This window comes from Toxorhynchites rutilus, chromosome 2 (assembly GCF_029784135.1).
Source record: "Toxorhynchites rutilus septentrionalis strain SRP chromosome 2, ASM2978413v1, whole genome shotgun sequence".
Classification (NCBI taxonomy): Eukaryota; Metazoa; Arthropoda; class Insecta; order Diptera; family Culicidae; genus Toxorhynchites; species Toxorhynchites rutilus.
This window is the reverse complement of record NC_073745.1, coordinates 275,293,099-275,319,267: the sequence shown is the minus strand read 5'-3', so window position 1 is coordinate 275,319,267 and position 26,169 is coordinate 275,293,099. Positions and strand designations below refer to the sequence as shown.

Below are 26,169 nucleotides of genomic sequence, written 5' to 3'. Positions count from 1 at the left end.
TGGCACATCCGGCAAATGTCATCAACGTCTTGATGCCAGACATACCGCCTGCAGTTTCTCGTCGACATTATCCTGTCCTGGATAGCTATCATGTCGGCTTCTACTACTGAGTTCACCACGCGTTAACCACAGATTAGATGCGGCCTTGTCGATGTGTGGCCGGTCCATTTGATGGGGGTGGGCACCATGCACTGCCTTCTGCTTCCAAACTGCAATCTTCTCCTCTACTGTCTACAGATTGCAGTTGAGTTGGTACTCCGCTTGCGTCAAGTGCAGAGTGCTGTATCCTCTATCAGCCCGGTATAGCGCGTTTTGGTTGGCGCGTTCTGCGAAGTACTCGCGCAGTTGTCGTACCTGGGCAACACACAGTGCAGAAATGTCGACGATTCCAAGTCCCCCTTCTTTGCGTGGTAGTGTAACTCTCTCCAGTGCCGATTGAGGATGGTGCATTCTGGCTTCTTTGAATGCTTTCCTCATCCTCCTCTCAAGGTCTTCTAGGTCATTTTTGCTCCATTTTACTACACCAAAAATGAAGGACAGCAGAGGAACCGCGAATGTGTTGATCGCGCGTACCTTGTTCCCCGCGTTGAGGAAAGTCCTCAGAACACAGTTCACTCGACTCAAGAACTTGTCTCGCAGCTCCGTCTTGATGTCGGAGTGGCGAATCCCGGTGAGCTGTCGGAATCCAAGGTATTTGAAAGATTCGCCACGAACGAATGTCTTGTATAAACTCGCCGTCGTAGACCTCGTAGCCTCCGGATTCGGTGAGTTGTCCTTTCAGCAGATGGACACAGCGGCACTTGTCGAGGCCGAACTCCATGCAGATGTCCCTGCTTATATCTTCGACAACCCGGATAGCTACACCTAGACGCTGACGTGAATCAGCGTAAACTTTGAGATCGTCCATGTAAAAGGTATGGGTCACTTCTTCGTGGACGCCGTCGCCATACCTTATTTTATAGCCATGACCGTTTCTATTGAGCGTCGTACTGAGGGGGTTCAGTGCCAGACAAAACCAAAGCGGGCTGAAAGAGTCGCCTTGGAATATCCCCCTCTTCATCTGCAGCGTTCTAGACTGCAACACATTTTCCCCATCACTAAGGTGCAGAGACGTACTCCACTGCCTCATATCATGCTGCAGGAACCTAACGACGGCGGGGTCAATTCAGTAGAGCTCCAATACCCGGACGAGAAACGAGTGAGGTATGGAGTCATATGCCTTCCTATAGTCTATATAGGCCATATATAGGTTCCGCTGATTATATTCTTTTATTTCTGTATTATAGTGACCTTCAACACATTTCGGTTGGTTCGTCACTTTTACTTCCATTTTTGGAAGAATGTCGGGAGTGAAAATTGAGCTCGTGATCTCTGCGTGAGAGGTATGGATGTTACCACTACGCCAGATCGCCTCCATCAAAGATGCAATTTTTTTCGTTTTTGACTTTAAATTGTGCAATGTTGAAATTTTGCTACATTTTATCCTTTGACGAAAATTTTAAAGTCATTATAGATTTAGAGTTATACTTTTTTGTTAAATATTAAAAGAAGAACTTTAGCCCTTTTCAAAAAGTAGTACAATTTTTTTTTGAAGATTTTGTAATAATTGTCCCAGCTGTAATAATTGTCATCATGTGATTTTTTCGGATTATTCATTTACGCATTTATTAATTTTGTACATTAAATATTTCGTTATGTATATTTATTTATTTATTTATATACTCATTTATTTATTTATTGGTTAGGATAAATAGTAATCATTAATAGGGTTACATTTAAATATTCAAACTAAATATTCACTCAGAAACATTAACAGTGTTCCTCTACTAAGTCACAACTGCAAGTTATACTCCAGAGATACTCCAGAAAGTATACGCTTACGAGCTTAAATTTCCCATCCCACCTACCTAGAGCATGGCGAAAGCTCAATCGTCAAAGTTCGCTCTTAGAGGCAGCGGCAAACAGGTTTTTTGGGGTAAACGGGTAGTGGCAACTATGTGTTCTTCCTCATGTAAGGATTATGTTCTCTGAAGTTTGACGCGATTCCTTGCCTAGTATCCACGGCCTTACAAAGGGTTAATATAGGATAGGGTTCGTCGCTTTAACATTCAAGTCTCTTTCTCATTGCAATTGGAGAATTTATAGTTTTCATAAGTTGCAACTGTTCTCGAAATGTCTCAGGTTTACTTAATATTTGTTAATACTATTTAATTTCCCTGAAATAATCTTACCATTGCATGGAATTAAATTAAACAGCACCGAAAGGGTTTGACAGAGTACAGCTTCTCTCGAAAGAAAACCACAACATGATTGTCGTAGCTGAGCGAGAGCAGAAAAACGCTGCTACAAACACAGCAGTACGTAACGTCATCATCCGCGAAAAAGCCGGTTACGAGGGAGAACCGTCACGTACGCCTGTAAAATTTGCAGCCTCTACGACCCAGCAAACAGCTGGGCTTATCTCGCGGTATCGATCGCTCTTTTGACATCATATGTTTCGCTGGCCTGTTTGGTCACCGACGTCACCGTTGACTTCCTGCGCCCGCGTCGTTCTCCAGCATCCGCAATAGAGCGTGTGTGCTCTCAGGAGTTTATCTTTGAGAGCAGCTGAGCGCTGAAAGTCACCCAGCACACTTTGGCGTTTATGACTATGTGCTAAACGAGCTGATTTAGCTCTTTCTTGGGCTGAATTTATATAATTCCCGTATATCTCAACCGGCCCCGGAGATCTAGCCACCAGTTTATGCACAGCCTTTACGGAGTGTGCGCGTGTGTCTCGCGAGTAATTTCGCTCACTCGAAGAGTTGCAAGTAGTTTTTTTTACAGTTGCCAAACGCTAAACGCTGGTTTTTTGCCACATTTTCCTACTCTCGCGAAATTGAGAAAGCGTCAGGAGAAAAAAACATTGCGGACAATAGTTGCCCCTCGTTGCGCTGCTAATATCTTTGTGTGTGCGTGTGTCAGTGTGACTGTTTTTTTTTCAATCTCGAGAAACACATTTAGAAGAAGCAGCAACAGAAAATATCTCTGGCATTTCGAGCAGAATCAAAGGTAGCACTAGCGAAATAATTGAAGCACCGGTGCACTAGTGGATCTTGGCAGTATTTCTGGTGGAAGTGCATCGCTTGCGGTGACATTTCGCGAATGCGCGCAGCCGAAACGTGCGGTGGAATGAGAGAAAACAACTTGTAGTATGTAGTAAAACCATGGTCACAATTGAGTAACAGCTGCATATTGGCCTAGCGCGTATCTCTGCCCTGTCAAGCGCACAGGTCTGGCCCAATTACTGCGTGTATTTAGGGCACGAAGGTGAAACCGGCAAGGTTAAATGTTTTTTCAAATTGTGTGCTGACAATTGATCGCGCGAGTAGGTGCAACGTGGGTAAAACGACAAGAAAGTGTGACCTTCGCAAGATTGCACTATTTCGCGCGCGCGGCAATTGTTTTGTACGAAAAGCGGTAGTGTCAAACATTGATGCAAATATAATTGGTTTAGACGAATCAGGTTCAAGTCTTTGATGTGTACCCCGAAAGCAATCAATCGCGCAGCTTGTTGCCAAATATCGCCGTAGTTCCAGCCAACACGCAAACGAAGCTTCGTCAATTTGTTGCAATCGATTCTTTTAGTTATAACACTCACTGAACGGAAAAACATATTTTTTTAAGTTTACAAAAACAAGTGCTATCAACGAAAGAGGTCAGAAGATATCTTATTCAAACAACGGCGGAGAACACATCGGTAGATAATAGAGAGAGTGCAAAGAAAAGGTCGACAGCAGAGCGGTACAAGATCGTCGTCAAGTATGAGTTTTAACACAACAACGGTTATGCAGGTAACTATAATCACAATGATGTAAGCGCAATTAGGCATGCTTCTTTCCCGCTGGGTGGCGCCGGAGAGTGTGTTTGTGTCGCGGGTGTAATATGCAAGCGCTCGCTTGATGTCTGTATCTCCCGCATTGTGTCTCGAAAGTTGTTCAAACAAATTCAGCGATTTTTGAGTAGGTCGAACATACGCGTTACGCTCTGAAGACAAGGTTTTTGATTTGCAATCAGAAAAGGTGAATATTTACATTTGCCTATTCCCAAGAAGTAAATAGAGAACCATCACTTGGAGGCAATATGGAGCAATTTCTCGCAGTATCGTCCATTCGCAACTCCGGCTCTTTCAATTTTATTGCGGTGCGGTGACATCCAAAAATGTTCTTTTCTAATTACCATGTGGTGAGATTTTTAAATTGTTTGTTGTTATAACTTCAAAAGAGTGCATCCGACAATAGCGAACATTTTATCCAATAATCGTGAACTGAAAACTTTTTATTTGATTAAAATGTAGTCTTCTTCAACAAATTTCAATTTTTTAAACACCACTCCCAAGGTTATGAATGAAATTCATTGTTATTTATTTTATACCAAAACATTTTTGTTTGAATATTCAGGAATATAACTTAGAAAATGGGAAGGCAAACAGTCCTAATTTGAAGCATAATCTTAACTTTAGTAACATTGATTGGCATAGTTATTCCGCCATTCCATGCCAAACCGATATAGTGGTTCTCAGATTTTCGTGAAAAGTGATAGATTTGTTCTTTATCGCAAAACATTAGACCCGTATTTTTCATTTTTTCAGTAGGGTGACCATTTCTATTTTAGGGTTGTCCGAATTTCATGCCAACTCGACTGGCCGTTAGCAGCACCATCTCAGATAGCAGTGAAACGTTGTGGGTGTAAAGACATGGGTCATTTAAGCAACTTAGCATACTTGAAATATTCGAAAAATAATTAGACTACTTTTGGCAAAAAGCCAATTTTTTTTCCTAATTTTTAACAAAAATTTATAACATAAAAACTATGATACCTACAAAATTCATGTCAATTTTTACCAAAAAATAGAAACATTTTTTGAAAAAAAATTTCGCTGAAAAAAAAGTTATTTTAAAAATTAAAATCCATTTTTCTCAAAAATGTTTTTTTTTTGAATTCCCAAAAAAATATTTTTGAATAGCCCTTTAAATTTCCAACAAGTTGTCCATACATCGAAGGATGAGCACTTTTACAGGGAAAAAGTTTTTCTAACAACAACTTTTTTTTATTTTCTTTGAAAAAAAATGCAACTAATCCTAATTTTGTTTTTGTTTTACCCTCCGCTATCCCCCACACCATCCTAATTTTGTTTAAAGTCAAGATAGCGATATAGTGTATTCAATAAAATTTTAGATCTTATTTAAATATGAACTTTTGTCGAAGACGTCCACTTTCTATCTGTTATTGTTTTTGGAATATAATTCATTTATTGCATGAAGACTTCTGAAAAAATAAGGTTCTTCTCGTAACATTTTTGTGTGTAAATTCTCCCGTTTGACATGTTTCTAAATAGATAAAAGTTAGCAGAGCATTTGAATTGCGATAATTTATGCATAAAAATGTTACGAATTATACAATAATAGTATTTTTTCAAAGAAAAAAATGAAAAAGTTGTTGTTCGAAAAACTTTTTCTATGTACATGTGCTCATCTTCCGATGTATGGAAAACTTGTTGGAAATTCAAAAGGCTATTTATACCAATTTTTTTCAGATGTTTAAAAACACATGTTTTCGAGAAAAAATAATTTTAATTTTCAAAATATTTTATTTTTAATTAAGTTTTTTTTCCAAAACTTTGTTTGATATTTTTTAGTGAAAACCTAACTAATTTCCTACATTTCATTCTCTGACCAACCTTTTGTAGATCTTATAGTTTTTACATTAAAATTTTTCTAAAAAAAATTGAAAAAAACCACAAAAAAATCTATCAGATTTACAAAATTTTAGTCAAAGAATGGAATGTAGGAATTATTTTGGTTTTCATTAAAAATAAAATAATTTTTTGGAAAAAAATTCAATTAAAAACAAATATTTTGAAAATTAAAATTAATTTTTATCGAAAACATATGCTTTCAAAATTCTGAATAAAATAGATATAAATAGTCCTTAAAATTTCCCACAAGTTTTCCATACATCGGACGATGGGCACATTTACATGGAAAAAGTTTTTTGATCAACAACTTTTTCATGTTTTCCTTTGAAAAAATGCTATTAATGTCCAATTCGTTACATTGTTATGTATACATTATCGCATTTTAAATGCTCTGCTAACTTTTCTTTATTTAGAAACATGTCAAGAAAACGTCAAACGTGAGAATTTACACACAAAATTATTACGAGCAAAACATTATTTTTTTCAGGAGTCTTCATACAAAAAAGACTTATATTCCAAAAACTATAAGTTCTATACTTAGTATAGAAAGTATAGAAAGTTTATGTCTTCGACGAAAATTTATATTTTAACATGATCTAAAACATTCTCGAATAAACTATCTCGCTATATTGACTTTAAACAAAATTAGGATAAGTTGTATTTAAAAAAAAAACATGAAAAAGTTGTTTTTTTTTTTATCTTCGCTTATTTTTCGTCGGCCTATTTCCGCCACTTTAGTGCCAATCACCGACATCAGGGAGGCGACTCCACCTGTTCCTACCTATCAGACTCAACAACTCATGAGCCGGGCCAACTTCTTTTACTTCCGCTCCGAAGGAAGACGTAACCAGAGATTTTTCGCCTCAGAAAATCCCAACGACGCCAGCTGGGATTGAACCCAGGCCGATCGGATTGTGAGGCTGTTACGCTAACCATACAACCACTGGCGCCGTCATGAAAAAGTTGTTGTTCGAAAACCTTTTTCCCTGTAAAAGTGCCCATCTTCCGATATATGGACGACTTGTTGGAAATTATAAGGGCTATTCATATATATATACATATATATATATATATATATATATATATATATATATATATATATTTGTGAATTTCAAAAAAAATACGTTTTTACGAAAAAAGAATTTTAATTTTTCAAATAACTTTTTTTGTCAGCGAAATTTTTTTTCAAAATAATTTTGGTATGTTTTTGTGAAATTTTGAACAATTTCCTTCATTTCATCCTTTGACAAGAATTTTGTAGGTATCATAGTTTCTATGTTATATTTTTTGTAAAAAAATTAAGAAAAAAATGGCTTTTCCAAAAAAAAATTCATAACTTTTGAACTACTAGACCGATTCAGATGATCGACATATCAAGTTAAAGCCTATTACCTGGCCTTTTTTGAAAATTACTACACCAGCAGAAAATTTTAATTCTGTTCTCGCTATTATTGATTGTATTCGTTTTTTACTGTTTTCATAGTCTCGGGACCAATGGCGCTACAGGGAAACTTCGATAAAACATACCCTCGATATAACGTACACATTTTCAAAGCCCAAACATTAAATTATCTGTATTTTGATACTAAAGCATGATTTGTACTTGTAACCAATCCCGAAGTACAATTGTTTTGTGATTTCGGATTCTAAACGAATCAAACTTCTAAATGAAATCAAACTAATCAACAGTATTAAAGGAAACATCATGAGAAAGGTTGACTACGTCTTCTAGTTGAATTTATTCATTAACCATACTCAAACAGCAACACAATGAAGTAATATAAGCTACGTTCCTGAGTTCTTTATTATGTTTCCATATAACGTACAATTCGATACAATGTGCTATTTTAAAAGTAAAATGTACGTTATATCGAAGTTACCCTGTATATATTTTTATATTTTTTCTGGAAAGCTGAGTATTTTTCACATAGCATATGTCGAAACCAGAGAGGCGTTTTTTTCGTTTATGAGTTATGATTTTTCAAAGTTACCCGATGGTCCAAAAAATCATTTTTCAGGTTTTTTCCCAAAAATGACTTTGTTCAAAAATGTAGTAAAAATTCAGTACTCTTCACTACTATCTGAAAAAAAAGTCTTTTTCCAAAAAAGACTTTTTTTCAAAAATTCATAACTTTTAAACTACTGGACCGGTTCAGATGATCGATATATCAATTTAAAGCCTTATTTGAAAAAATAACACATTTGCCAATCAATTGAATTCTAGTCGCATGCATCAAGTCTAGTCGCATAGAAATTTTGAACGAAGAATGAAAACATGTTAACTTTGAAAAATCATAACTTTAAAACGAAAAATGACACATCTCTGATTTTTGGATATGTTATGTAAAAAAACTCAGCTTTCAAGAAAAAATACAAAAAATATGGCACCCAGTAGATCAAAGGTTACGAATTTTTATGTGGGAAAAAAGAGAAAAAAATGATTTTTCAAACCATTGGTTAGCATAGAAAAATCATAACTCAAAAACGAAAATAAACGCCTCTCTGGTTTCGACATTTGTTATGTGAAAAATTCTCAGCTTTCTAGAAAAAATAAATATAGCGTCTTTGGTCCCGAGACTATAAAAACAATAAAAAAACGCTTACAATCAATAATAACGAGAGCAGAATTCGAATTTTCTGCAAGTATAGTATTTTTTCAAAAAAGACCAGCTGATTGGATTTAATTTGATATGTCGATCATCTGAATCGGTCTAGTAGTTCAAAAGTTATGATTTTTTTTTTAAATCACTTTTGGAAAAAAGAGGAAAAAACTGATTTTTCGGACAACCCTAAAATGGAAATGGTCACCCTACCGAAAAATTTAAAAAAATACGGGTCTAATGTTTTGCGATAAAGAACAAAACTACCACTTTTTCACGTGGTATCCACGTAAAGCCAGAACTGTAGTAAAGATACAATGCTTCATTGAGGTGTTCAGTAACTTCTATTTATACAGCTTCAAACCCGACGTAGGTTTGTGTGGATTTTTCAGATGCTTCTAAACATTTCCAAAACATTTCGGTTGTAGTTGAATCTTTCTAGGTTGCATTTAGCGACGGACTTCAGTAAGAGCAATCTTGAGTATCATCTTCGTGACGCGACCGATACCTAGTTTTTTATTTTGTACTCGCTATGTGTTCCCGAAAACATAATCCTACGTGTAAATGTTTTGTCCAAATTCAGCAGCCCATTCAAATCTTGCACCCATTATGGCTAGTCGTCTAATTATAAAAGAGCAATAGGCAGCCATCCACTATGTATACACAATGTCCTGGGAAAAAGGTAATGAAGATGGTCGAGTTTCGAACGACATAGCAAGCGCTGCCATAACTATTTCGCAAATAGTGACGTCAGTCGTTGTGTTTATCTTTGATTGCCCACCGCATCCATGTAAAAATTCTATTTTCAGGAAGTAATTTATCAATTAAAAACGTACATTTTTGTAGAGCTCCTGCTGAATATGAGGCTAATGTGATAACGTGGAGTGAATATTTGTGAAATCACGTCGAAAAAGACGGATAAAAGTGATATTTCATGTGCTATTTTCACTTCGCCATGTTCATAGAAATAAACGAAGTTTCATTATTTTACCGCTATGAAGTTGATGTTTCGAAGGCTCTCAGTGTCGGTGTGTATGTTGTTAGATAAAATCGCCAATTAATCAAAATTTCACCGAAAATGTTACTGCTTTCGAGAACTAAGCATACGACTGCTCTCTGGACCTTTTTACCACATGAATAATCGAAATAAGCCACGATATAATTGTCATCTGTTAAAAAACAACCAGTTGAATGATTTCGTGAGAATTTTGGCTCAAATGATCATGCAACCGTGAGTATTTTCAACATTGTTTTGTTTCTTCCACATACATTCCATATTGAATGCAAATAATTACGACACGATATTTTGCTTGCTAATACAGATACACTTCGCCTACTGCTCCACCTCTATATGTACCTCATTGAGGTATACAGAAGAGAGAAGTTCAGATATACACAAGTGAGAACTCAGAACTTCAAATTCTAGTGACGATGGGCATCCCAACCATCGAAATCAGTAATGTGCTACAAATGTAATGAAGATGTGAACTGGAATCGAAACAAAAGTTAATTCAGTAAACGGAAAAGGGATAAACACACACCATAATAATCAAATACGGAGATATAGAGCGCCACACATATATTAAAAGATTCATGGAAGTTGTATAATTTTCAGGCTTTTTTCTTTAATGGTATATTGAATGGGCTTCTACAAAATGCAAATAGGATACTGCCCATGTTTGTATAGGAGACGCAAATGACAAAATGAACAAAATCGACTTTTACGCCGTTTTGCATTCTACGCAATGTAATACGTTTGCTCAACATGCAAACAAACATTTTTTGTTCGAAAACATTTGAGAAATTTTGAAAAAACGTTTCTGAAAAATCACTGTTTCTCCGCATGACAGTCGTAGTTCCATACAGCTTTCATACATCGTTCGAAAATCAACAATTCTCAGTATTATGTGCTATAAGCTAAAGGGCGAACACGAAATTATTGCGACACTGAAAATGTCATGCCAATTTTCTTATAATGTTTAGAATCAAACCAAAATTTTAGGGTAGTTTTATACATATATTTACTTCAAAAATCAGAAGAAAAGTTAATCGATGGAGCCTTGAGTGTAAAATTGAACGCATTTTCGCTTGATGCCCTCCATCAAAGTCTTTACAGTGTCATCCGGTACCAGTTTCTCAGTTCTTTTCCATTTTCTTCTTGCTCTTCCGAAGTTCCCGCTTCATTATTGCCCAGTACTGCTCCACCGGGCGCAACTTCGGACAGTTTGGCGGGTTCATGTCCTTTGGAACAAAATGGACAGAATTGGCCTCATACCACTCCAGGACACTTTTAGAATAGTGGCAAATCTGGCTTATATATACGTTTCGTGGTCCATCACACAGCAGCCATATTTTGTCAGCATCTTCTCGTAGAGCTTCCGTGCCCGAGTTTTAGCCGTCGACTGTTGCCGCTCTGCGACATGCCGATCTTTTTAGCCAAATCACGGCTTGAGACGTTGGGATTTGCTTTAATCATCCGCTTCACCTTTCCCTCCGTCTTTTTGTTCTCCGGTCCCGGTTTTCTTCCAGCTCCTTTTGCCGTGGTCCAACGTCAACCGCTCCTGGAACCGCTTGAACACTCTGGAGACGGTTGAATGGTGAATGTTCAACATTTTTCCCAACTGCCGGTGCGACAGGTCAGGAAATCCCAGGTGTTTGGAAAGAATTTGTTCTCTCAACTCGCGTTGGTTCACCTCCATTTTCGTTGAATCGAAAAACACGACTTCGAGTTTGACAGCATGTAGACAATACACATCAATGAGAAAGTGTGCAAAATTTGGTTGATTTTTACCCCATTATAAAAAAGTTATGCCCTGTTGAATGTGTCGCAATAATTTCGTGTTCGCCCTTTAAATCTACATTTGAATCACATGCTTTGTAGAGTCCAAACATGCTTATCACGATAGCGTCTTATTACTTAGTGTTTATTAATGGATTAATATAAGAAACCATTGAAACACTGCTCATATAATTACTATTTTCTGTACACTGCACTGCGATGAACGAAGAGAAGCAATTATGTTTTTTAATGTTATAATTACTCAAATTTCTGCATTTGAATCTTCAAGTAGATAATGAAACAATCAGATCAGTAGTAAAATTGAAATAATGTTGGTTCTTAGTATTGTAACTCCTCGGATTCGACAACGAATGGTTCTACATACTCAGCATTTACTCATACCGTTGGTGTAAGTCACTCCACCATCTTTATGCGATTGATAGTGATATCGATAAATCATGTTGCTAGAATTACCAACATTGCAGATTTCCTTAACAAATTGAATTATTTGGAAAAACACGAATCTGCTGTTCTTATCATATCCCAGAGTATTCAGGAAAAAAGTACTATCGTAGACTCGCTACAAATCCAGAGCATCTTTTCCAGCAATTTCACTAAATTTCTTCCAAACCTTTTTGATTTTATCCAATAACAACTGAAACTACCGACGGAGACGTTTTTACTGTTATCGGAAATGTAAATACTAACGCTACAGTCAGAAAAACATGGTGATTACGTCCAGCTATGCGAACAAATGTTCATTGATACGATTGATTATCCGCATAAATAGAATAGTATGCTTTCTTCAAAGAGACATGTTCTCACTGGAAGCGTATAATTTGTTGTAGAAAAGGAATTGATGGATTGAGTAGAAACAAAGTACTACCTTTATTCCTTTATAAAACCTTTATAAAAAACTTAAGAATCATTTATTTTATTGTAAGACTAATTGTATAAAATGTTTAATTTATAAACGCCTTCTAAATGATACGACCACTAGCAGTTTTTCTTGAGTTAATGATGAAAAAATCATTTGAAAATCATTAAATCATTCAACGATTGAAAGATACGTCTTGAAAGATACGTCTTTGTATACTTTGTATACTCGTACTAGTATACTTTGTATACTAGTTTTGCAGGATTGCCAGTTCAATATCATTCCACGACTGAAGAATAGCAGTTTCCAGCTCATCAACCGTTGAAAATTGACGATTGTCAGCATAAATCCGTCGAACCATCATTCCCCAGAGATTCTTAGTAGGGTTTAGATCTGCAAAACACGCAGTCCATAACACCAATCTTTTTAGACCAAAACAACATCATCATTTCAGTAGTGGTATGAATTCAGGCATTGTCTTGCTGAAAAATTATCTTTGCTCTTCGTCTTCGGTTTCAAGAAATTCAATGTAATCAGAACTATTAATTTTGTACGAAACAAATTTGAGTTCGAGTTTTCCGGAGTCACAAAATGCTCCCTAGACCATTAAAAATCCTTCCCCAAAATTCCTCTTGAGAAAATTCGCGGTTTCTTGCGCAAATCAGACCAATAGCCGTTATATCCATCTGGACCATCTAGGTTGAACGTTTTCGCGTTTGAGAATATCATCTACGAGAATTTCAGTAAAATTTATCTTATGTGGTTTGAGTGCATAACATTTGAAAAGCAACCAAGAAGAAGCACAATGGTAATGAATACCTTTTCAATCTCAAGAAATGTTTTGGCGTGTGTGTGTGCTTTGATTGCTTCTTTGTGTCGAAGTAGTAAACATGGTGAATTAAACATTTTTGGTCATAAAATATTTCCGGAACGTTCCAATGCTTGGCAAACCGTCGGAACGGGAGCGTCCAACTGAAGTTCAGTTCGAATTTTCGAGCAACACATCGTCGTATTCGTTGCTTATTTGAAAATACGACGCTCATCTCTCTCTGATAGTTTCTTTTTCCGTTCTGGACTCTTTTTTGGACACATTTTGCGGGGGTTTTAAAGAGAGTTAAGACAACACAGTGCCTACGCTCTTTCTATCTTGCAATTTTCCTGATCCCCATCCTGTCTCCCGGAAGCCCAAATTTCGTTTTTGTTCTTGCTCACTTTGATTTTTGTGCTTACCCGTATTAGCAAAATACTGTGAATTGAATGATAATAGTGATACAATTAATGAATCTCTTAATAATGGAATGAGCGAACCAAGTGGTCGCATCTTTTTGAAATAGAACATTTTCTTACTATATCTCGAATTCACCGTGTCAACAGAATTTTTTTGGATCTTTTGTTTGTATTTGTGTCACAATTCATCGATTGTCATCACTCGTTTAGGGCGGTTCTACTTGAAACACGATACTATCGGGGGTGGTCGTGTTATTATGATAAAGGGGATAGCCAGAGGGGATAATTTCCTTCTAAAGAAAAAAAAAAGTTAAAAGTTCTCAATAAAAATTTGTAAGGGGTTGTATCTAGGACACGACCGCATATTTTCGACGTAGAACTACGAAATTATATTATGCAATCCACTTGTTTACCACTTCGGATATTATTTTGTGTTGGAGAAACCGTAAATCGGGCCAATCAAAACTTGGCAGTTAGGGCGTTTGAATAACGCTTGACATTTTACAGTTATTCAATTGTATTCAATTTTATTCAATTGTATGAACAATGAAAAAATTATAGGAGGTTGTGTCCAAGATACGACCGCATTGTTGACGTAGAACTACGCTGTTATTTTATATAAGTCGCTTGTTTATACCTTCGGATATTATTCTATAATGCTGTGAAATTTTCGAAACAACTAATCTCTGAAATGGTTTTTTCATTGTAAAATCAGTTGACGATAATTGATTGATGATTCATTCTTGACTTGGAAAACAATACACTAGAAATTTATTTCATGTCAATGCATTGAAAATTTACCTCGAACGCTATTCCGGTGGCCTTTTTCGCATCTGACATAGATTCGGCTACAGTCGATTATATACATGTTACACCAGACTCGACACTCGACATTGGAGGTTCGTAGCTCGTTAGTCGACTACACGATGCGTCGAATCATCGAGCGTCCAGCATTGGAGGGTGTTCGTAGCATCGTGTAGCGCTGGCTTTACTTTATCATGCTCGGGAGAAGCGCAGCTGTCACCCTTAGTGGAATAATTTTTGCTACCGGCAAGAGAAACCTAATCACATACAAAATTCCAGAACGACATTTTCTTTCTTGGTGACTAAACAAGCGGAATAAACTCTTTTTTGTTAATATCAACAACCTCGAAAACAGTAGCAATGTTTCATTATGATCAATATTAGCGCAAATGCAATCCTAGTTGAAGGCAGTTTTGCGACTGGCACGCGAACCTAAATAACTTATAACATTCCAGTAAGACATTCAAGATGCTTGGTATTCTCCAAACATTTTTTTTGGAGCACAACCTTAACGCCTGCTTCGCCATAACGTCAGTTTAATGCATTGATGCATTCTTGACGGAAAACAATGTTAACTGCTTGGAAAAAGACTGAATTATGCCACACAGCTTGTACTCTGCTGTAACACCCATCGATGCGAATTCGCTGATGAGTTTGTCAAGAGCGATCGCCTCTTCGCCACCAGCGAGGGAAACTTGATTTTGGTTGCTGTCTGGGTAACAGCGTTTACATTTTCGACCGACGCACCGAAATCGCCTACTTCGCTGTTGTTCGATGCGCTCGATGGCTCAGTTCTGTGCGAGCGCTTTTCACTGCACCAACATCGCGTGCATCATTAGATGACGCTTGCCTCGAAATTTCATTGCCCCTGGCAATGTGTTCGTTTTTTTTGCAGGGCTAGAGCCTGTCTCCCTCTTCTTGCCCATCACACACTACGCGAAGCGTCCAATTAATGACGTGGGAAGAAAAACACGCGATACGAATAACGAATAACGAACAGAAAAAGCAAACGACGATATCCAAGTTGAATTACCACTGGTGGGGTCCAATCTTAGATCGAAGCGCAGCGAAAACAAAGTGAACTGGATTGATCAACAGTCCGATGCCGAATGAAAGTTTGCCTCAGCGAAATCCACTGTTTATACTCTAGGCAAGTATTCCCCTTCATTCTTCTACTTTTCCTTTGTTCACGGAGACTTCAAATCCTACGATTTCCCCTTCGTTGGTCGTCGATAAGTTACTCGTTATTGACAGCTCTATTCGGGAAAGAACACAAATGGACAGAACAAATGTATAAGAAAATGGAAACGCCTAAAGTATTCATGAATTTTAACCATTTACAAACCAGGGGATTCTAATGTATAGCATATTAAACAAATCTTAGGGAATTTTCGATTCGTTTAATATGTAAATCGCTAAAATCCGTTCGCGGCAAAAATAATTATTAACGTTAACTTTATTTCATAAAAACGTGACCTGTTTCCTGATTTGGCACCCTTAATGAAAGACGTAGTTCTACGTCAAAAATGAAAAACAATATTTTATCAATTGTGATAGACGCGTAGAAATATTTCCTATTAATTGATGCAAACATCTTCCCGATCTGTTAAGAAATATTCGAGTTATAAGCATTTGAAATACGGGTAGCGTTAGCACACAAATCGACCGAACAAATGAATGGGAAAAAAGGAAGTTCTTCCAGTTTTCATGAATTTAAACCGTTTAGAGATTAGCAAATTGTAATGTATAGCATATCAAACAAATCTTAGAGAATTTCCGATTCGATTGGTATGCAAATCGCAAATAGTTATTAACGTGAACTTTCTTTCATAAAAACGTGACCTGATTTGGTACCCTTCCTGAAAGACGTAGTTCTACATAAAAAAAAACGAGCTTCAGATCAAAATTCTGCCCAACACACACAGCACCGATTCGCTTCCTCGCGAAAATATCCCATAATGGTTTGTTTTAAGTCTCCTCGAACAGAAGAGTTCATCTGCAGAAAACCGGTTAATATTCTGCACACAAGAAGCGCGCTTATTTGTTTTCTTGAGCTCTCGAAATATAACTGTTGAGATGAGCACCGTATATCACACCTTCACTATTTGTTCCCTCCAGTTATTTTTCCTACTCGATGCAACCGATCGCCATCGAGCGCTGTGCTGTGAAGGTCGAAAAACAAATTATTTGAATGCGAAGTGGACCCGTTTCGAAAGCTGGAATGTGCATCCAGGTAAATCCCACAAAAATAAAATAGGAGTTTTTGGTAATCGGCCTAAAAATAAAATTGTATACATCGAATCAACTGAAGAAAAACGAAGAAATATTTTTGTCACACGATCCAATTGTTATTGTCTTCGAAAAAAATTCCAAATGAAAAAGGCTATAAATTATCGCAACCTTTTTTTTTTTCTTTTGGTTGATATCACCAGCCTTTACTTTGCTTTAAACAGTGTGGTTCTATTGTTGGACCCTCACTTATTTTTAGCGCTCGTATTTTTAGACCGCGAAAGCCCGAAATCCGAAATGTGACGATAAATAGTGGAAAAATATCGCGGAGACACACCTTATCTAGTCGTAGCGCTAAACTGTATTATCATATATTAGTCTTCAGAGATAAGTCTATCCAAACTTACCTTTTAGTGGAAGGAATGTAGATAAATCTGCAGAATCTGCCATTCCGTGTTTTGACTAGATGTATAAGATCGGATAAATATAATGTTTAAAATGAGTATCCTTGACCGTGTCATTAAACTGTCAGCGTGGCTTTGACATTTGCCCGATCAAAATTTCTGATCGTGAACTGTTCAAATCACGATAACAACCACTTGTGGTGTTTTCGATCCGATCAACTTCTTGTGACACAAATAGGAACCAAATTCTTCTTCCTCAGAATAACCAACGATCAAGAATCGTGCCGTAAACATTGGGAATCAGAATCGTCCATCGCAGCGAAAAAATTTATTTAATGAGTTTTTAATGTCTTTATCATTAGATGGACCGCTGAATATACCACATTTGCATACCGTTTGCCAGTATTTGCTCGAATTGCACGGAGAATGCGCACATATGTGTGTGTTTTGAGTTTTTTTATATTTCTTCTTAAAGTGGAATCCACCTGTTGATTAATAGCGGCAGCCAGCGGAATAGTGGGTAAAGGTTGTTTTGCGAAAAACGTACCGAACAGCGATGATCATGGATGCTGTGTTGATGAAACCCGTGTTTGCAAACGAAAAATCATCCAACACTTCGCGCTTTGCAATTTGTAGGTCAACACTTGTAAGTGAAATTATGCAAAAATTATGACAGCTGATAATCATTGATGAGTGTGACTATAGTATGCCGCAATGGTATGTTATGTAAACAGACCTTATAGAGTTGAAAAATAAACTGGTGGATTTTATAAACACATATAATTGAGCAGACCAGGAAATTACTATTCAATGCAACACGCATTCAGTACTTTTGAAATCAAATTATTATACAATTTTTTCTTAATTTGTGTTTGTTGAAAACTGAACTAGAGTAGGGAAACATGAACAATCATCTTCGCTAATTTGACTGTTCCTAGTGTGAATTGATTTATTTTTTTACAACACTGAAAAGTGATTCTCTGTCAGACAATCATCTTCAAAATCTAGAAAATCTTTTATCTCAACTTTCGAAATATCTATTCTGAGTTGATAAGAGAACTGAAGAAATATTAGAAATTGTCTCTGTGCATTGAATCGTATCCTAAATTCGCAATCATTTGCCCCAAAACGAACTTTCACACGAATACTCAACAAGGCCTCATACTAAACTATCTGAATAATTAAGTTCTTGTACAGGTATTCGAAGATTTTAACGATCGCATTACTCATCCATTCCCTTGTACAGCATCAAACGGATCGGAATGAGATTTTCTCGTTGAATACGTGCTCTTCAGCACTTCCCGAAGATAAAGTACTCATCAACTCAACCTATTACACTGTACGAACCTGCTTTTCCACTGTGCATGCCACTTTATCGCTTCTGGTGAAAGAAAATGAGGTTATCCATTGTCTGAACCGCTTCCACTGAAAGCCGCCGGATAAGATGTGGCGGGGGCGATTCATCTGTGGCTTTGTGCTTTGCTCTGGGCATGCCAGTGCGCACTGGAAGATGATTTGTTTTGAATAGCATGAAAAATCACATCCACCATGGACCAGCTCACGATTCCTCCTTGAAACAGCAGCAGCAGCAGCAGTGACCTTCTCTGGCGGTGTGTACAAAACGAGCACTGTTCACTGAGAAGTTCTGTTTTTGGCGTGTCTTCGTGCACTCCCCACTCCGGCAACAACCGATGCAAATGTTGATCAGATATTCAGTACCAATGTACACCGCCGTGTACTTGTCCGTGATCGTTGATCGTTTCGGCGATGTATCGTATAACAATTTGCATCTTGGGAGAAGATTGCCCGTCGCGTTCAACATTGAGCAGCCTCAGATCTTCATGTTACCATTCAAAGTGTGCTGGCTGTGCACACCGGGCGCCTTGGGGTCTATATTCTTGACTCGACACGGTTCTGAGGTGAGGTGGCCGGTGCCCTAGTGTAATAGTTTCCCGTGGGCAAGAACGAGTCACGTGAGTGTTTGCTAACCCGCAAACCGATTGCGTTGCCCATGTTTAAAGCGTGGTGTAATGTGGATGTGGATTCACCTGTCTGTCCAATTGCAATTGCAATGTGCTGTCGCGTCGATGCGAACATTTGATTGTGACGCTTGGGGTATTAGCGCCTAATCAATTGATCATCTTAAATTTAGGGTGGCGATAGTGTAGTTACATGTCATTTACATAGTGTTTTCAGAGGTATAGAATTTTGAATTGAAGTGAAACATATATGAATGGTGTCATTAGATTTAGCTTCATTCGAAAGATATTTGAAGCCTGTTCCAGTTAGAATTTGGTCACATAAACAAGAACATTTCTCATTATATAAATAACGTACAAAAAAGGGAAGGATGCCATTTTTTAGGTTTTTTAATGAACTTCAAGGGAAAAATACATGAAATTATTCGTCAGCTGTTCGGGTGAATTTTCGAACTTTTCGTGTATTACCACCATCCATCGTTTTCTGCACAGAACTGCTGGTAAGCATATTCCACCATTTTTCCATTTGAGAACCATAAAGGTTCTGCTCTCATTTTTTCAGTTTGCCTTTGATAATTGCCCAATATCTCTCAATGAGCGAAAATACGGAAAATTTGGTGGATTGATAGTTTTTTCAACGAAATCGATCTTGTTCTCATTATACCACTTGACGACATCCCGGCTATAATGGCAGCTTGCCAAGTCGGGCCAGAACTTCAACGGTCCTTTGTGTGCTCGAATGAATGGCAAAATCCTGTTCGGAAGACACTCCTACTTGTAAACTTTGTGCAGTGATGAAAACCTTTGTTCTCTCTCCACAGCTACAGATCCCTTAGCAAATCAACAACTTACGGGAAAATTTATCTGCGTAAACAAATTTGAACCTACCCGCAACACCCCCTTTATGCTAGGCAAGGTATAGATTGTTACCGGCTATTTGTCCGAAATCCATGTTTACGTATGTTTCATCGTCCATGAAACTACATCCTTTGTACTTGATCAACACTTGGTACGAGCAGCTTCCTTACACGAATATTAGCAACCAGGTTTTGTTTCAGCTTCGTGTTGGGGTGTTTGCCGGCATGATACGACTGCAAGCCTTCTCGCATACAAATTCGCCGAACTGTACTATGGTAGTGCTCCCGTGACCAAGTGGTTAGCATCACACCTAACATACCGGGGGTTCGGGTTCGATTCCCGTTGTGGTCGGGGGAATATTTCGTCGAAAAAAATTCCTCCGACTTTCACTGTGGTCACGTGTATTCTAGAGCTTGCCACTCAGAATGCATTCAAGGCGTGTTATTTGGCATAGAAATCTCAACTAAGTACTAATAAAAATGACGCAAGTAATACTAGATTGAGACGGCGAAGTTTCTCTAGGAACGTTAGTGCCATTTAAGAAGAAGAAGAACTATGGCAAGCCGTGAACTTTTTCGCCAAATCCCGCAAGGAGAGCCCAGGATTGTTGTGGACTACTCGAATAAACTTTGCTCGTAGATTTCGGACATATGTTCGACATCTACGCCTACGCCTGATTGATATAGCCCGATCCAACGTAAGAGTCTCCCAGTAACGTTTGAGTACGGTATTTACAGTCGATTTTGTAAATTTCAGGAATTTTGCGATCTTTCCTCCTGACCACGTCGGGTTCTCAACGTGAGTGTGCAGAATTTATCCCCGCCTTTCAAGTTCCATCGCCGATAACACTTGTATGTGACCTTCAATCTTGATGAAATTTTCACTACTGAATAAACAAACCATCCGGATCAAAACACTGTCAATAGTTTCTCGATGTGACAACTAGGGGCGCTGCAGTGAACAAAAGAAGCGACAAAATTCTAACCGAAACACACTATAATCACCTCTTTTATTTTAATATGATTTTCAGCCTAGTCCAATTTTCGATCACTTTTGGCCATTGAGGCCGTATATCAGTGATAACCTAACGAGTATTGTCTTCCAAAGCGTCAATCGTTTGCGGCATATCGGCGTAGGCCAATGTTTTCTCGTAGCCCCTCAAAAATAGTGCAACGGCGTTCAATCGCTTGAAGTTGGAGGCCAATTCACTGGTCCATTACTTGAATTCATTCGTTCGCCGAACGTTTCTTTCAATCAAATTATTTGTGGCACACGTTGTGTGGCATGTTGCACCGTCTTATAGAATCCACAGCTGCTCCACATTAATAGCACCCAATTGTGATACAAAAAAAAAAATCGGTGATCATGTCTGTATAACCATTAGGTCGAGCATGGCTTTTTGAAGAAAAACGTAAATCGCACCTGATGAGAGATAGTGGTATATAAACGATCCATGGTTGCTCGAAATAAATGCTCTGGTAGATGATTACCTATTTGTTTTTCTACTTCTTCTTTTTCTTATTTTATTTTTTCTTTCTTCTCCTTCTTCTTTTTCTTCTTATAATTATTCTTCTTCTTCTGTGACACTAAAGTTCCGTATAAACGGATTACTTGCGTTACTTCTGTTAGTAATTAGTCGAAATTTCTAGTGCAAGTCGGAAGAAACAATCCTAAGGAAAAATCTCTCGGCCAGAAAGGGAATTGAACTCGAAACCTCGGTCGCTAACGACTTGCCTAAGGGAAGAGAGTTTAAGTACTATCCAGTACACAAACCACAATTTTTGTAAAAAAGCTCGCAGAAAAAGGTATAAAAACCAGCATTCAAAAGTTCTCGATCTCTTTCTCGTTTCACCCGGCCACCGATCTGGACGTTATATCTAGTTTTTTTTTCATTTATTTATTTATTAGGCTCATTAGCATTTTAGCTCTAACAGAGCCGGGTTTTAATCGTGTACATGTACATATGTTTATGTTTCTATAAATTGTAAATTACACAGTAGTTAGTAGTAGCCATTTAGGCGTTAAGTTTTCTGTTCCATTACATTATGGTAAATTTACACAGTAGTAGCCATTTAGGCGATGAATCAATCTTTATTCCACCGTGGATCGATCTACATCGCTGATGATGGTTGCGTGGACGTAGTTATTCTATAACAACACAAAGATGGTCAGTTGAGGGCCCTGAGTTTGAACTCACGATCGATCGCTTAGACCTCCTCAAATAAATTTGATGAACGTCCTTTTACGTTTGATATGATGGCTTGGACTGCCAAATTATGTGACAGAAACGTCAAACGATCATTGTATTCTACATTTCCCTCTGAAATTATTGCACATCTCATGTTTACGTAGTTATCGAACCGAACCGTTATCGAATCTGAAATGACGGTTTTCCCAGGCTTCTCAGTTTAAAAGTACGTTTTAGGGAAACATATTCCGGTCTGTACAACGACAAACGGGTACAAAAGTACTCAAAACCGAAAAATATCCCCGACTTGCATGTATTTGTATAAGGGATTCCCTCAGGCACATTGATTTTGAAGTCCGTATTAAGGAAACACAGCTCAGTGGGAGAAAAATACCCCCAACTTGCATGTATATTTTCAAAGCGGATTTCCACAGATACATCGAATTGGGGAAACCGTAAATCGGCCCAATCAAAATTTGGCAGTTAGGGCGTTTAGATAACGCTTGACATTTTACAGTTATTCAATTGTTCATCTCATGAAAAAAAAAACATTTTATTAATTGTGATAGACGCATAGAAATATTTCCTATCAATTGATGCAAACATCTTTCCGATCTGTTAAGAAATGTTCGAGTTACAAGCATTCGAAATACAGGTAGGGTTAGCATACAAATCGGCAGAATGGGAAAAAAGGAAGTTCTTTCATGTTTCAGTTTCATGAATTTAAACCGTTTAGAGATTAGCGAATTGTAATGTAGAGCATATCAAACAAACAAAAATCCGATTCGATTGTTATGCAAATCATGAGAATTCGTTCACATTGAAAATAGTTATTAACGTTAACTTTACTTCATAAAACCGTGACCTGTTTTCGGATTTGGCACCCTTCCTGAAAGTCGTAGTTCTACGTCGAAACGGGTGGCTGAGAGCGCCTACGGTGGTGATTCCGGTGATGCCAGTTTATTTGAGCGGTTCGACAGCTCTTTCCAAGAACTGGCTTATTCAGATCTGTAAAGAATAGAAGACGTAAAAACAAAGTTTAAAACAATAATCAGTGCAGAGAATAGTTAAATTATTACTTTACTGAAGGTTTTCTCTGATATATTTCCATCACAATAATCTTCATTATATATTTTGATTTATACACATTTTTTTTCAATGTTATCTGATGAAAGTCTACTATGTCTTTCACTGCAAATTTGTCCTGTCGGAAAAAAATCGTTCACATGGTACTGAAGCCGCCGGAATACATAATATTTTTTTAAAAATCGTAGAGCCGCGGGCAGATATATTTCCTTTCTTCCCACCACAACAAAGAGTAGCTTATTCTCAGCAAATATGGCTCTGCTAAATATTTATCTGCAATAGCTATTGCAGCAGCTTCTGAATCCTATGAGGATCGAAGATTGCCAACCAATGCATCAAACTCCTCCCATACAGATGACCGCGCTTCTTCACCAACGATTTGTGGTGGTTTAGTAGGCGTGTATTCTATGAATGCCATTTTCAGCGTCCATATCAATAATTGGTGTGCATTGTTGTACTTTCTTTTTCTTGAATGGCGTTAACGTTCCCTGTGGAACTTTTGCCGTCTCAACGTATGCATTAACTAGCGTCATTTTATTAATACTTAGTTGAGATTTCTTGAACACACGCCTTTAATGTATTCCGAGGGGCCAGCTCTAGAATACGCGTGACCACAGAAATTTCTCTGACGAAAAATCCCCCGGCCAGAACGGGAATCGAACCCGAACATCCGGCATGATGATGTGAGACGCTAACCACTCGGCCACGGGTACACTTGTTGTACTTTCTGTTATCCCCAAAACCTTGCTGCTGGATGCAAGGAACTAGTAGTATTGATTAAGCTAATAATTCGTCTGACTCAAGATCTGTAAATCGCTTTACCAGCTCCGAAATCAATTCATTACAGAGATTTTTTTATAATCACTAGAACTGATTTCTCTTGATCCATATAAAGTTGATCACGTCGAATTATCAGTCGAGAGAGCATAGCAATTTCCGATAACGACACAGTTTTCTTCCCGTTTTATATCCCAAACATTCAAACAAATATATTTCTTGCTTCTTTTTTTCCGAATATTTTATCCATATGCGGGAGTTGCATGATAAATCTTGGAGTTGGATTTATCATAAATAACTGTCTACCAGTCAAGCTCTTTCATCTGATACCCATATGATGGGGTTTTGACAAAATATGTAGTCTGTCATTTTATAACGGTCGCCATCTTGGATTTACATCTGTATAAATAGATATGGCAAGCCCAATGTGTTGCTAAACGCAAAACCCGAAGATGGAATGGTCCGATTTGAGTCGTCTTTGTTGTATTTGTCTCTACCGTAGATCAGTGTTATGTTTTTTTGAAATTTTTGAGAAGTTTTTGAAGAAAGTTAAAAAAAAATAATTCCCATATGTTCCACAATGACATTGTTGTTAGCCCAATTGGATTTGGCGTTTGCGAAGTTAAGCTTCGTGTTGCATTAGTATGAAGAGAAAATGATTCTCAGGTGGAAAATAAAAATCATGAACGAAAATATACTTTCCTGAACTTTCAAAATTTATATTATAATGGTAAAAGTAATAGGAAATTTATATTAAATGGAAATTGTAAAGAACCAAATGGAAAATGTTAAGACCAATCAATGAAGAGTTCTGCGATTAAAGCCACGAACGATCGCTCGGTAAAAATATGTGAATGTTGGAAAGAGTTCATATCAAAGAATAATTTTGAGCAGGACGGAGTTCGCCTGGTCAGTTAGTTTTACATAAAAAAATTGCGTCCTACTAGCCAAGTCCTTTCTTTAGATACCCATATTGTTAAGGTTTTGAAAAAAATATATGTTTCGCCATTTTGAGATGGCGGCCATTTTGAATTTGCATTTTTTATAAATAACTCTGTTCTACTAAACAAGCCCCTTCATTTGATACTTCTTTTTTGAACCGCGGTTTATTTTTTTTAACCGTGGCTCTTTTATGAACCGTGGTTCATTTAAGAGCCGTTCATTTGGGAACTGCGGCTCATTTTCTTTTTTTTTATTCTTTATTTTTTTAGACTTTCAGCCTCCTGGACTGGTTCGTCTCAGGCGGCTCATTTTCAAAGAACAGTGGATCGTACGCTCCTTCTGACGAACCGGCTCGTGAGCGCTCACCCATCTCTAAATCTCGGTTTGCCACCTACACCTGCTTAACACTCTGAGCCCCGATTTTTCCTCGCTGCGCTTTCCATTCAGCTCGCATCGAGAGTGTTTGCACAATATCAGTGTCGGTTCCAGCTCCCAAAGATACTTATTGTATAGTTAGAAAATAGTCAGAAATTCGACTAGGAAATATTTACTTTTTGTAAAACACCCGAAAACAAACCGTACATATTTTTATTTTCTTATTTCGTAATTAATACGAAATTGTATTATATTAAATTGTATAAACTTTTTGTAAAACACCCGAAAACAAACCGTACATATTTTTATTTTCTTATTTCGTAACTGTCAGCCCCAGTCAGTCAGCGCTCTCCTACCAAAAAACTCAACGTCGGCCTCTAGAGACCGACGCGGGGCTCAACATGTTAAATGTCGACAACCCAGCTATTTTCTTGACCCGCTGCACAGTAGTATGGGAGATTTTGAGCTTTCCTGCGACGTCCTGGATGAAGAGGTTTTTTTTCCCTTGTTGGGTGTGAACCACTGCGTCCATTAGTTTGAACTATTGTGGTATGCCCCATTTTTTGTACTACGCTTCAAGCTTATCTACTGCTTATTGACGAAGAAGTAGACTGAAAGCTATAGCGAGATAGGTGCCAATCAGGAATAATCTGTTTGATAAAATTTATAGTCCTGATCGGCGACACAGACCAAACTTCCTTGGGCTCCAGAATAGCCTTATCAAGGTGTTGAAGTCTGTGTCTTGTTAGTGCTCCGCATTTGCAGAGCAAATGTTCCGAGGTTTCGCTTTCGGCATTACAAAAGCGACAAATATCATCTTGCACTAAACCTATGTTTTTGAGATGGTATTTACTCGGACTCAGCAATTGTTGAGTAATTTTAATACTCGGCGTGATAAATTTTTTTGACTGGTTGAGTTGTACAGCCATCCAGTTGGCCATTACTTCCCGGTCCTCCCATTTCTTCAGCTCACTCTTCAACACACATTCAGAAATTCCACAGAATGGTTCTGGACCAGTGAAGGGTGAGCTTGAGCCGCGTCTTGCGAGTTCATCTGCTTGTTCATTTCCCTCTATACCGCAATGGCCAGGAATCCAGTACAGTTGTACCGAACTTCTCTGACACAGTTGTCGTAAAAGGCAAATGCATTCCCAGACAATTTTTGAATAGCACTTGAAAGCATTGAGGGCTTTAAGTGCTGCTTGACTGTCTGAGAAGATACAAATGTTAGCATGTCTATAATTTCTTTTAAGGCAGACAATTATACATTCTATTATTGCAGCTACTTCTGCCTGGAAAACTGTTGG

General features: G+C 37.7%; 1 protein-coding gene across 2 annotated transcripts in view; it reads left to right on the top strand.

Annotated features, from left to right (window-relative positions):
* Positions 1-2,738: 2,738 nt before the first annotated feature.
* Positions 2,739-26,169, top strand: part of LOC129769457 (uncharacterized) — a 107,499-nt gene continuing 84,068 nt past the window's right edge. Inside the window, exons 1-2 of one of the 2 annotated variants that reach the window (XM_055771747.1) lie at positions 2,739-3,051; positions 3,628-3,833. In XM_055771747.1, the coding sequence (XP_055627722.1) occupies positions 3,804-3,833 (30 nt within the window). In that variant the 5' untranslated portion in view covers positions 2,739-3,051; positions 3,628-3,803. Of the gene's footprint in view, positions 3,834-26,169 lie in introns of both variants that reach the window. The other variant, XM_055771748.1, reaches the window with a different exon arrangement.